The 12,267-nt window shown below is 53.7% G+C and overlaps 4 protein-coding genes across 4 annotated transcripts; 1 reads left to right on the top strand and 3 right to left on the bottom strand.

The window, feature by feature from the left end:
- Positions 1 to 114: 114 nt before the first annotated feature.
- PG998_009659 (RAVE protein 1 C terminal-domain-containing protein) lies at positions 115 to 4,365 on the bottom strand (the record flags this gene model as incomplete). Its single annotated transcript, XM_066876475.1, has 6 exons — positions 115 to 576; positions 636 to 886; positions 948 to 1,194; positions 1,245 to 1,673; positions 1,728 to 4,016; positions 4,096 to 4,365. 6 exons carry the CDS (start codon positions 4,363 to 4,365, stop codon positions 115 to 117), a joined length of 3,948 nt encoding a protein of 1,315 aa, XP_066728631.1.
- Positions 4,366 to 5,143: 778 nt separating this feature from the next.
- Positions 5,144 to 7,454, bottom strand: PG998_009658 (uncharacterized protein; the record flags this gene model as incomplete). Its single annotated transcript, XM_066876474.1, has 4 exons — positions 5,144 to 5,649; positions 5,734 to 6,029; positions 6,105 to 6,531; positions 6,617 to 7,454. 4 exons carry the CDS (start codon positions 7,452 to 7,454, stop codon positions 5,144 to 5,146), a joined length of 2,067 nt encoding a protein of 688 aa, XP_066728630.1.
- A 1,431-nt stretch (positions 7,455 to 8,885) lies between these two features.
- Positions 8,886 to 11,261, bottom strand: PG998_009657 (uncharacterized protein; the record flags this gene model as incomplete). The annotated part of the gene is made up of 1 exon (XM_066876473.1): positions 8,886 to 11,261. The coding sequence occupies one exon, from the start codon at positions 11,259 to 11,261 to the stop codon at positions 8,886 to 8,888; it is 2,376 nt and encodes a 791-aa protein (XP_066728629.1).
- A 465-nt stretch (positions 11,262 to 11,726) lies between these two features.
- On the top strand, positions 11,727 to 12,147 carry PG998_009656 (uncharacterized protein; the record flags this gene model as incomplete). Its single annotated transcript, XM_066876472.1, has 2 exons — positions 11,727 to 11,888; positions 11,968 to 12,147. Coding segments are annotated over 2 exons (342 nt in total), but the record flags the coding sequence as incomplete, so codon positions are not given.
- Between the last annotated feature and the right edge of the window lie 120 nt (positions 12,148 to 12,267).

The raw sequence follows: 12,267 nt of genomic DNA, 5'->3' as shown, positions 1-12,267 counted from the left end.
CCCACCTCGGGATGCTAAAGGCGGACCAAAGAAAAGCCATGCAGTAAGATGCCTAGAAATACATAAGACGCGCGCGGCACGCAATGCACACAAACAACGAAACCCGACTGAGAACTAGAAACCGAAGCTATCCAAGAGACTGCTCGCGTCAGGCTCCTCGAACACCGTGGGCGTCTGCTGCACCTTGTTCGTAGGGTGGTGTCCTGTCTTCATCTCAATGTCCACTGGGCTCAGCGGCATATCCGCCACTACGAGCGAGCTGCTCCTACGCAGCAGCTTCCGCGGGTCGATCTCGCCGCCCAACCCCGGCTGTGCAACTGGCGCTCGCAGAAACTCCCAGTTGCGCACGAGATCAAGGCCTAGCAAGTCGCAGCCCATGCGGTCGTAGAGTCGCGCATTGTGGATAACAAAGTCCCATTCTACTTTGGGTGTCACCTTGGAGGCTCCCCGGAGAGTCTGTAGTGTTTTCTGTCTCAGCTGATTATATAGCACGATGAGGGCGGGATCGTCGGTCAGGAACGATTTGGCCTTGAGGTCTGGCGTCGACGGCGTCTCGAGCAAGGTGAAAACAGGCGTCTGTCCTCGTGGTCAGCATGTATTATCCCGTCCATTGGAGGCTTCCAGCATAAACTCACAATCAAGGCCCGAACAGCCATGTCACGCCGCCTCAGCATCCAGAAAGCCCATGATGCGAGCCACCTGTTACCCTCCTGCGATGCCACGGCGAGCACCTCGTTTTCGAGGAGTCTCCTCATGACAGGCCCGTCATCCCCTTCATAAACCCTGGCAATGGCAATGGCCAACTGCAGATCTTTAATCTGATTCAAGCAAACGTTCACGGCATCTTGCAGGTGATCGGCGAGAAGGAAGAATGCCGCCGCGTATTCTGTTGAGAGGTTAGTTGGTATTTGCCAGATATGCGCATGGCCGGACTTGGGCTAACTCACCAAATCGACGCTTGCTAAGCAAAGCGTAGGCATTCTTCAGAGCTGTGGTTTTCCACTTGGAATCCTCGAAATTGTTTGCCAACAGTTTCTGAGTAGCTGCCTGCTCCCTGTTTCCGTGGGCCATACGCCAGAGACCCTGGAGAACTGTTTTCTTCTTCAGGGCAAGGTAGAATAGGGTGCAGTCGACTGGGCTCTTCGTTTCGCTCTTGGTGTACTCGTTACGAGCCACGATCTCGAATTGTGATTTCTGTCCGATTGTTAGCCGAGGCAACCCGAATAACTACTGGGGCAACTCACTACTGCTGCAGCATCTGTTAGCCACATGAAGATGCCGCTCTCTCTTGCGTTCTCCCACAGCATGGAGCCGTGGTACTGCCGCGAGACAAAGTCGGTCAGGATGTCTTGGCTCGTCGAATGATAGCCCCAGTTGATTTCACGCCAGGACATGTGGTACTCGTTTGTGCGACCTTTCCGTAGTGCGTGTTGCCGGAAGAAGAGCATGAATCGTGCCCCGTTCTCATCCATTGATCGCCGTTGCTGCTCTACTAGGCCGAGGCATTCCACTATATCCAGCAACTGTATTTGCTCGTGGCCCGACAGCTGCGGCAGGGGTATCTTCTGCAGCTTTTCGCAGATGCTGAGAGCGATGTCCTCAGTAAATGAATCTTCGCTTTCATCAAGAGATAATTGTCCCATTAGACGTGAAGACTCATTATTGTCATCGGACTGAAGATACAGTTAGTAAGTGGTTATGTAGCAAACAGGGCTCCCTAAACTTACGTTACCGCCCAGGTAGAAATGTGACAAATCGAGGCCTAAGTAGTCATCGATAATATCACCCTCGGCATAGTACTTAAGCGTATGATTCAACGATAGCAGGATGAGCTTCACCAAGACATTCTTCCCAGTAAGCATACATTGGCTGATAAACTGGGGGTGGAAGATGGGAAGTGGCCCGTTGAGTCTTTGCACCACTTCGAAAAGATCTCTGGTCGCACCCTTACGCAGTGGCAGGCGACTGTTATTGACGACGGAGCTTGGAGGCTCGAACATGCGATCGTACACAAACAGCTGGTTTCCAGCGCCGATGACCAAGTCGCCACCGCTCAACCAAGTCGAGTCGCCGATGGGATGCGGGGTGAGTTCTCGAAGGTTGATTTCTCGTATCTGCGCCCAAGCCGGACCCTTGTTCAGATAATCGAACCGCATCTGGGAAAGTAGGATCACTCGATAGGTGAATCCTACTGCCAGTATCGACTGAGAGTCTGGCGTTGATGTCCAGTCGAGGTCTTGTATGGTGTTATGGCCCCCAAAGTCCTGTGCATATTCAAGCCTCGCACCCCGGATGTCCCAGATCGTAACCTCTGACCGTTTGGTGTTTACCAACGCGCCTTTCTTCCTAGTGCTGCCACTGACCAATGCTGGTTCCGTGATGCCAGTCTCCATTACCGCAGTAGAAAGCCACTCCACTCGGCTGCGGTTCCTGTCTACTCGCGCAGTCCAAAACTCGACCCGACCAGAGTGTGTATAGGATACTGCAACATCTTTGGCAAATACATCCAAGAAACCAGAGCTGACTGGCGAGGCTCCTGCTGGGTCTACAGGTAGAACATAGGCAAGATCGCCGGCACCGTCCAGCTCGAAACTGCAGAACTCGCGTATAGATGCTGACATCGTTTTGGGGCCATTGGTTTGTGCCTTTCCATAGTCGGTAAGCGGTAATTTTACTTCCCAGACAATGCCTCTCTGATCCGATGTAATAGTCGCAATGTGGGCGGTAGAGACCTCGTCGACGTCAGGTCGTGGGAGGACCAAGATGCAGAGTGGATTACCCGCGACTTCATACTTCTGCTCTGCAAGTAGCAAAGGCGCAGATGGCCTGCAGTCCCATAGGCAGATGGCATCGTGGTGTAGAAACACGACGAAACTACCACCGCGAAAGATGCATATCCGATGAATATGTCGCTTCTCTGGGATGACGGCTTGACGAAAAAGCTTCGCATCGCTCGACTTGATGGCATGCCTCCAAACCATACTCTCGCCATCCTCTGTCCTCGAAACGATGGCACGTCCGCTAAAGTTGCGCACAATCTTCTTGATGGATGATGAATGTCCCGACCACGTTGCTCGGTGGCTCAAGCGGCCAGGCTTCAAGGTAGGATCAAGCAAGTCCGCTATATTGCTCTCGTATACCTCTACTTTTCCGTCAAACTGGTGCACCAACACGTACAGGTGACTGGAGGACCTGTTGCAGTAGCTTGTAATCTCAACATGGGGGAAACCCTTATTCTTTCCCATGAAGTCAAAGTCCTTAGATTTGACCAGCGCAACATTGTCAATATGGTTCGCACTTTTCGACTTATGGCTGACGTTCTCGAGCGCATACGCCGCCATGTTTCCCCTCCCGTCGAGGACTACACATATCTCAGTGTCCCTGTTTGCGATGGATATCAAGTATTGCAACTGGACATCTTCTTTCTCCTGCACGCCGGACCTTTCCTGGACTGCACTCTCCGTCGCTGCAGCCAGGTCACGCTGGTTGATTACAAAAGCCCAGCGCATCTCGTTTCCAGGTGTGTCTCGGAGGGAGTCATCTTGTATAGCTGTTGCCAGATCAATTTTACCCCAGAGACGTTGCGGTTCCCGGTTGAGACCTTCGGCGCCAGTCCACACGCGCAGGGCATTATCAGCACAAAACGTGTAGAGAACATTCTCAATGGTTTGGTCTACGTGGAAAGGCTTGCGCCATTGCATATTCGTCACGGCGCGCGGATGTGACAGATAGCCGAAATCGAAGTGTACTTCCTCGGAACCAAAATTCAGTCTGCGCCAGACTTTGACGAGGCGATCGTGATGCCCGACGGATGCAATGTACGCCGAGTCGTACGATAAGGTGGCAGCTTTGACGGGGCTGGCTAGGTCGGCTTTCCAGTGCAGCGTGGGATTCGTCGTGGACGTGTCGTACAGCCAGAGGCAGTTGCGGCCAACCAGGAGCTCTTCAGAGCTGCCCCAGGACAAGGTCGCACTCGATGGGGCGTCTTCGATATCGAAGGAAGACTGCAAGGACCACTGCATATTTTTGGTAAGCTACATTTTACCTGGTCTGGAGGGGATATGCTATTATCCCCAAACTCCGGGATTCACGAACCTTGAGGGCATCGTCACTATACTCTAGGGGTTTATACACCCTGACTGTAGCTCCTGTGCAGGCCGCCATTTTCCCCGAGGCCTCGTCAAAGGCGACAGCTTCCAACTTGCGCTCGTCATCGTCGTATATGGTTTGTAGAATGGTATCGGGGCCGGAGAGTATGGTCAGGGCATTGCCAGTGGTGTAGACGATGACGCGCTTGCCCTTCCAGTAGCCCGTCGAGAGCGCCTGAAGATTCGCCTCAGGCTTTCCCGGAAGGACTGCCTTCATGCTCGACTCTGGACATGCAAAATCACCGAGTGCGCATTGCTGGCTTTGTACAGGTCGGTTCAGTAGCAGTAACCCTCGGCTCGGCGGGGGCTAGAATCGCAGGACGCGCGCAGCAGCAGTCGGGAATGTGTTGCAGGTAGAAGCAGGCGTGCTATCCCGGGGCAAGCTGACTGTAGTTTGGCTTTGGCGCTGTAGAGAAGTGGGAAGTTGGAAGTTCGGACGTTGAGTGACTGTGGTGAGATGCGGTGTTTCGGGAATCCCGCTGATCGGATTACAACGTGCGTTGAGAGGGAGCTTGCTCGTTTAGCTAAACGCATGCACGACAGGGACCCAGGTACATATTAGTAGTAGTATGACAAAGGAACGGCAGCAGCAGTCGATGGGAATTACATAGGAGTAGGCAAACGGGGTCTGAAGAACTGTAGTATTCTCGAACTGGTGTCTATCTTCGGTCACATCAAGTCATGTGGTAATACAACAACTCAAAATCTAGTTGCGACTTTCGGGTGGCCTCCCAGATGTTGCTGCAATTGGCAATGCTTTTATTCGCGTCAACCTTAGCTAGCTGTCTTCTGTCATCTGAACCAAGCACCAAGCGCCAAGCTCCTGCCTGCTGGCTGCAACATGACGTCCACTCAGGCCCCGGAAACGCGTTTCCCGGGGGGGTTGTGGTGGACCGTGGGTAGCGTGAACAGCAAGTAGCGTGTAGCGTGAACAACAGCTGTTCGGCAAGTGCCGCCCGCCGCCCCTCCGATTTCCTCATAAAACATGCCCCAAATTACAACCAATCAAACGTATCCAACAGGTCAAAGTTGAAGTAGTTGCTCACATCCGTAGAAAAGTCGACCTGGTTCCAGTCCACCAGGGGCGGCGCATCCCCACCCAGGCCGACGGGCGGTCCGTCCAACGTCTGGTCGAGGATGTGGCGGATGATGCGGCCGACCGTCCGGCAGAGCTCGCCGTTGGGCGCCGAGGGCCGGATCCATTCGAGGAACCCGACGAGCAGGCTCAGCTGCTGGACGATTTGAGAGCGCTTCGGCGGGGTGCCGAACGAACGAGGAGACGAAGAGGAAGGCCCGGCGGCTGCTGAGGAAGACGAAGGAGAAGGCCCTGCTGGCAAGGAATTACCCCTGCCGGTAGTAGTATTATCACGGGACGACGGGACGGTGGTGGCCGAAGTTCCCAATCCAGGAGTGGGAGTAGAAGCTGGTAGCAGTGGCGGCGGCGAGGGGCTGAGCAGCTCCATGCTTAAAATACCCCGGCCGGCGCAGCATAGGACATAACCTGAATCGGACGGAAATCAAAATCAGCATACCAAGGCAGTCGAAGAGATAAGGGTGAGTAGGTCTTGTAAGTCTTAAGTCACACTTACTAGCCACTCGTAGTCTCCTAAAATGCCCGTGAACCAGTCTCGATGCGTCCAGAAATATGTCGTTAAGGCAACCATCTCATAAGAGACAGTCAGCAGTTCTGACCGATCGCTCTGGCCGTGCTTGGCATAAAGCCGCTGTATGAAGAAGAGGTTCTGGAGGTGCTCAAGGCGGACCAGGAACCTCGCGTATCTGGTGGCGGGATCCAAGGCATTGCCTCCGACTTCTTCAAGCCGGAAGGCGAGCACTTCTGGGAAACTCGAATAAGTTTCGAGCTCGCGCTGGCGTAGTTGACTAAGTTGCCTGCTATATTAGTTTCCTTGCTAGAACCGCGGGCATGAAGAGGCACCGGCTTGGTGGAGAGCTCACCTGAGGGAAGCCGCCACATCGCCGTGGATTTGGCCCAGGGATATATCCAGAATGTCGTTCCGGATGAAGGCCATCATCCCACGGGCCCGCATGATCGTTACCGACTTCATCTTGTTCTCGTAGAAATGTCGCTCGTCCGCTATCTCTGGCCTTCGCGCAACCTCCAGCAAGCGTTGCCTGTCGCCTAAAAGTAACTCATCGTCGATGTCCAAAGGGAGCGGCGTCGAAACATGCCTAGCGTTGAGCAAGGGTGGTCTGCCGGTAAAGGTAGATATCACTTTGTCGATATTATAGATGCAGTGGAACAACCTTCTCTTGATCTCCGAGGATATACTTGGCTCGTAGGGCGTGGTTTTCGGTATACAGTGTAAGCCAAGGAATGTCGTAAGGGCCACGAGCTCGGCGTGTAACTTCCACGTCTCCAAGCCTATGTTTCCCACTCATCAGAACCACGAGGACAACAGCACAGCCTACGCCCAAAAGGAAGCTCTAGGAAAATACGGTCCACTCACTTGCGTCCCCTGAGACGTTGGACTCTAATAGCACATGCCGGAAGCATAGAAAGACAAATACGGTGTTGGGAGATGCTCGGAGCTTCCTGCAGATTTCGATGCACTTTGAAACACACTTGGTGAAGCGAAGCACCATCTGGCGTCCGGTAACAACATTCTGCCCGCCTGGGTCACTTTCCACATCGCGAGTCAAGGCAGCGCTGAAGGCCCAATACGTGAACATCATACCAAGACCCTCCCAGCGCAACTGCGGGCCGCAGATGGCGCCCATATACTCGTCAGGGTCCTCATGGTCCTCGTTGAAGCGGGCCTTGGAGTTGGAACAGAGCGTGTTGGCCATATCGCGGAGGTGTGGGTAGCGCCGTGTGCCCTCGAGGCTGGTGCCGAATGCATCGTAAAGTGAGTGTGCAAGCCGGAGGCGACCGCCAGGGAGCCAGGTATCATTTGGGTTGATATTTCGTGCAAATAGCACCTCGCTCACGGATCGCGATGGAATACAAGAGATAACCTCGAGGCATAGTTTCAACGTCTCCTCGGGCTCCTGAGGACGGCCAGGAGTTAGCGAGGCTAAGCTATCCGATGGGTCAGCCAGCGCAGCAGTAGATTCGGACATCGACGGCGTCAGCAGATGGGTCTGTGCCTCTTCAAAGACAGGGAAGAAGCTCGTCGGCCCAAGGTAGCCCGGTGGAGGGTGGGCAGGCTCATCGGGCTCGGGCAAGGGGTTGACGAGGTTGCCCTTGCTGCGGCGACTTCGCTGTAGGCTGTAGCAGATAGTCGCCGGCGTTTTGGAGCCGAGGATGGCGTGGATGGACTCCCTGCCGGGAGCGTATATGTACATTGCTCGGTCCTCCCAGTAGCCCGACACCTTTGGCAGACGGGCAATATATGGTCGCAAGCCACCTTCCTTTCGTGGCACGGCACACAGGCCTGCTTCCTGCCATTTCTACGTCTGGGTGCAATGCCAGGTGAGGGTAGTTGCTGTGCTGGAGCCATCTTTGATAAGTAATGTGGATAGTCCTTCGAAGTCTGCTAATATGGGAAGATGAATTCCGAATAGTGTGTATTCCCAAGCTATCACATATCCGTGTCCGTATGTAGGAGCGAAGTAGAGTTTTCGGCTTTCGGCTTGGGTTGGCCGGCTTTCGGCTTTAATTAAGCCGGCTGCCCACCCTCCTCGGCGAAGAACATTGTTATCTTACTCGCTGTCATCGGCATATGCTAACATCCTATTAGCTGAAGGTCTTTAAGTGCTATATAACCGTTAACATCCTTATCAAAGTAGAAGAGAGTCGGATATATATATATATATAGTATATGAAGAACTTAGAAAACAATGTAATTATATATAGCCTTCAGTATACCTAAGAACTATAACCAATGGGGTATCAAATGACTCGACGCCTACTCATGCAGATTTATCCCTGTCCCATCATCTTACGCCTTGTGGTCTAAACATGACAATCTCTCGACTCGAATTCCCACAGCACGACCGATCTTATTGAGCCCAGGACACCCGCAAGTTCCGTCTTGAACGAGCAGCGCCTGCACGGTTGGCCCTCATCTCAATGGCGGACCCCCGAGGATCGAATCTCTCGCCTGCCATGCCGCCTGCCGACTGGGTACGGGGGCGAGCGGGGTGGTGGTTTGCTGTTTTCCAAAGGACCCGAGCAACAATTGTGGCCTGCCCGGAGTAGGGGCATAGGGTGTTTCCGCCTCGACTTGCGGCTCAGCTCTCGGCTTCTCTGCAACACCCTCTTCCTCCCGCGGTTCTCGGTACCGAGGTGGTGGGGACTCCAATGTCGCTGTAGATCGCCATGATGAGATAAGGCTATTCCTCGACAGAAGACGAGAGGCCTGCAGCTGTGCACCCTCTGCGACATCCCCGTTCCCCTGGGGGGCTGGTTTGGCGTAAGCTTGTCCTCGACACTCCTGTGCCACGTTTCAAAACCTTGCCGAAGTAATCTGCGGCCACTTTTCTCGCGAATATTATCCACTGTGTGTCTTCGGCTGCTGATCTGGAGTGAGTTGAGATTCCACGCTCTGAGGGCCTTGCCCATGTTCCGATTCTCTCGGTACTGTCCAGCCTCGAACTGCATGTCTTGGGCAGCCCAATGCCGTTCTCTCCAGGCATCGATTGTTCGCTGCTTAATGGTATCGTTGCTGATCAAGCTCAGTTGTGTCTTCTCCTGCGCTCGCTGTCTCCAGGTGCCGAATGTTTCCGCAGTCACTATATACTCGCGGCCAGCAATGGCATCTTCTAAGGCTACGTTCATCTCCTCGTAGCGGTCGTAGCTTGCGTGTAGCCTATCTCGCCATTGAGCAATGCAATACTCTCCCATTCCTTTTTGACTCTCCGGCGAACCTCCAGGTGGGCTTCTTTGAATTTCGCTTTCCGTCTCTTCTTGGCCAAAGATCTCCATAACAGTACCGTGTCTCGAGCCCTGTAGTAGAAGTTCGCACGCTCGCTGTATTCTTGGAGTTGCCGATGCCCCTCGCTAGCTTCTCCCGCAACAAGTTGCCAAGCTGGGAGTATCTCGGTCATCTTGTAGAAGAAGTCTGCCCGTTCAGCGAACGACTGCATTTGTTGCTGACGTGGGAGGTCCCCAGCACTGAGCTGTCGCCAAGTGTCGAAAGCATCCTCCTTCATAGACGTCTGGACTGCGTGCTCCCGAGCACGTGCTTTCCAAGTGCGTAGGGTCGTTGTCATGGCACGGTAGTAGTCAGCTCGGGATGCCCAGTCTTGTCGCACGTCTCCTTTGGCTCTCGCCTCCTTGGCTACGAGTCTCCATCTTGAGACTGTCTCACGTTTCTTGCGATCTTCGTGATATAGACTAGCGGCCCTGTCGAATGCTACATCGCGCAAAGGTGTATTATACCATTGCCAGAAGTCGCCCCCCTTCTTCTCTTCAAGCCTACGCCCTGCACGAGCTTTGGCAAGCCACGGCTTAAGAGCACTTTCAACCCGAGTTCGTGTTTCAACCTCCTCCGCCTTTGCATTCAAGCCGGCAGTTTCAATGGCAGTGTTGATCCACCTCTGTAATGTGACTGTGGCAGTGATCTGCTCGTGTTGTTGAGAATACCTGGAAATGTTATCAACTAATGCATCAGACTTGCCACGCCACGAGTCGAAAGTAGCATGCATGACATGATCCTTGACCTTATCGGTGTGTGTTTGTGTATATTGTGCCCAAGCTCGGAAGAAGCGCATCCGCAAGATATGCCTCCTGGCAATCATTGTGCGTTCGTCCTCTTCTGGCTCTTCTTGTGCAACATCGACGACTTGAGGCAAGACCTCGTCACTCTTCACGATTGGGGCAGGCGATTGAAGCGGCGGTCCCAGAGACAAGGTGGATGTTACCGGGGCCGAAGCCGGCCTCTCCGGTACGTCAGTGGGCGAAACCAAGCCATCGTTTGACAGCATTCGTTGCTGTAAAGCATGCGCCAATACTTCCAACCTGGGCCTTACACCAAAAGCTTTAGACTTTAGCCCCATCTCGTGAGCCCGGAGGGCGACGCGGGCTTTGTCCTCCTCCTCGGATGCTCTGTTGGACCACCAAGTGAACACACGAGACTTCATGAGAGTGTCGTGAGCTCGTACCGCAAGCTTAGATAGATGCAAGTCGCCTGCCTCATCTTCCTCATACTCTTCTTCTGGAAGCTCCACGACCGGTTCAGGTGGTTGCTTAGCACATTGTCGCCGCCACTGAGCCAGAATCTTCTTGGTAGTCAGTATTTCATAGGTCCGACATGCTATCGTCTCAATGCGTTTTGAGTAGACGTTCGAAGGTATATGACTGACAGGGGCTTCTTCAAGCTCGGCAGCAGTGTCCTTCCAGTACATAAATCGGTCTTCCGCCGTATCGATAAAATCCGCTTCCCTAGCATCGTGGAACATTTCCAGCTGCATCTCTAGGCCAGACGACCGGGCTTGCCATTGTTGAATATTGCTGACAGCGGCGAATTTGGCGCGATGGTTCTCGAAAGCAATCGCACTTCTTTCAAGGAAGCTCTCAGGCCCTGCCTCAACCTCACGTCTCTGAACACCAAGATTTTCCCCGTGAGGGGAAGGGGCCTTGCCACCCTCTTCCTCATCGATGTCACCGTCTTCGTCTGGGCGTTCACTCGTGTCTTCGTCGGAGTCGGTTGCTCCGTCAGCGTCGTATGCTAGGTCGGGATGGTCGGACAGTGAAGAGAAGTTGTCGTCGTTTGTGTCGCTATAAGATTCGACTGCCGAGTCCTCATTGTCGTCAAATCGGATCGTGCAGTTCATCCGGCGTAGCCATTCCTCGAACGATCCTCGAAGCGTGTCTGCATACGTACGGCTCCCCAGCTTGAAGAAAAGGGTAGCTTTCCGCTGGTCGACTTCGGCCCTCAGTCCTTGCTTATGACAAATCTCCGAGTGGGCTGCGTACAAGGCGGTCACGGCCGTGCCAGCGCTGGGAAGCAACTCCTCGGCTCGTTGGACGACATCGAAGATAAGTTGGAGTTCGTTGTCGTGGAAGTCCTGTGGGGCAGGCCCAGCCATGGCGGGCGCATGGGAGTTGTGGTTCGCGGAGACATTCGCGAAGAAGCGATGGCTCTGTTCCTCGGAGCTATTTATCTCGGGGATAGTAGAGAGCGAGCCAGAATCAGAGCCACTGGCCATCTTGAAGACGTAGCGATTGGTACAGCGAGCATGGTCCTCTCGGTCGGGCTGCGCAGACTAGTAGCTTGAGGCAGTTTTGAAACATTTAGGTAGAGTGATCAAACGGAAAGAGAGCAGTCACCAGCGACAGCATCATGGTCGCCGCGAGCAGTGTTGTTTGTTGAGAGCAGACTGGGCAACCGTTTACTGACTTTTGGGCATGGCAATGGCACAGGCACAGGCACAGGCACAGGCACAGGCACAACGCGTCGGCAGCCAGCTACAAGCGCGTGCAGTCAGGCCAGTGAGTGAGCGAGTGGACCGTCACTAAAATCTAGCGGGCCCCAGGCCACTCACCTATCACCCCCGCTACCCAGGTATGTGGTATGTACTGACGGGCTGTGTGTACCACAGGCAGCTTGGAAAACGAGAGTGAGTAACATCATCATCACCTTTCATATTCATCCACCACCCCCTACCTCTAGCTGCCAAGGTGCCAGTTTGGTAGCCAAACCTGGACACCTGTCTCTGAGAGATAAGGACAGCACAGATCCGGATACAGCTCTCAGAGCAAACGAAGCTACGATGCCAACCCGCACGCGGCCTATCCAGAAGTTTGCAGCCGCTGTCTCTCAATGCTCTCCTGAGGTGTGCACCCCCACATGGCTATCGCCAATATCGTCGCACGCTCTTATGAAGGTTCCTGCTAATCTCCAAGCCCGTATAGGCCGCTGTATATGGAAAGTGCATAGTCGCCGACTTCAACTCAATACACAAGGATAAGTGTGCGGCCGAGTTTATGAAGCTCAAGGACTGCTATTTGGTGAGCCTCGGACGACCCGCTCCTTTACATGAGCTGCTGACTAACCATAGCCCCAGAAAGCGTCAAAGAAGAAATAGAACTTAATCATCAAGCTCAATATATTCATACCGGAGTCTTCGCCCGGAATCTACCTGTTTTTCGTTTCCTTTCATGGCCACTAATTCCGTCATATGACTCTTATAACGAGAGCTCTATCTATGGGTT

This window comes from Apiospora kogelbergensis (genome assembly GCF_038363985.1).
Source record: "Apiospora kogelbergensis strain CBS 113332 chromosome Unknown utg000006l_segment0_segment0, whole genome shotgun sequence".
Taxonomy (NCBI): Eukaryota; Fungi; Ascomycota; class Sordariomycetes; order Amphisphaeriales; family Apiosporaceae; genus Apiospora; species Apiospora kogelbergensis.
Note: the sequence above shows the minus strand (reverse complement) of the source record. Positions and strands in the feature narration are given on the sequence as shown.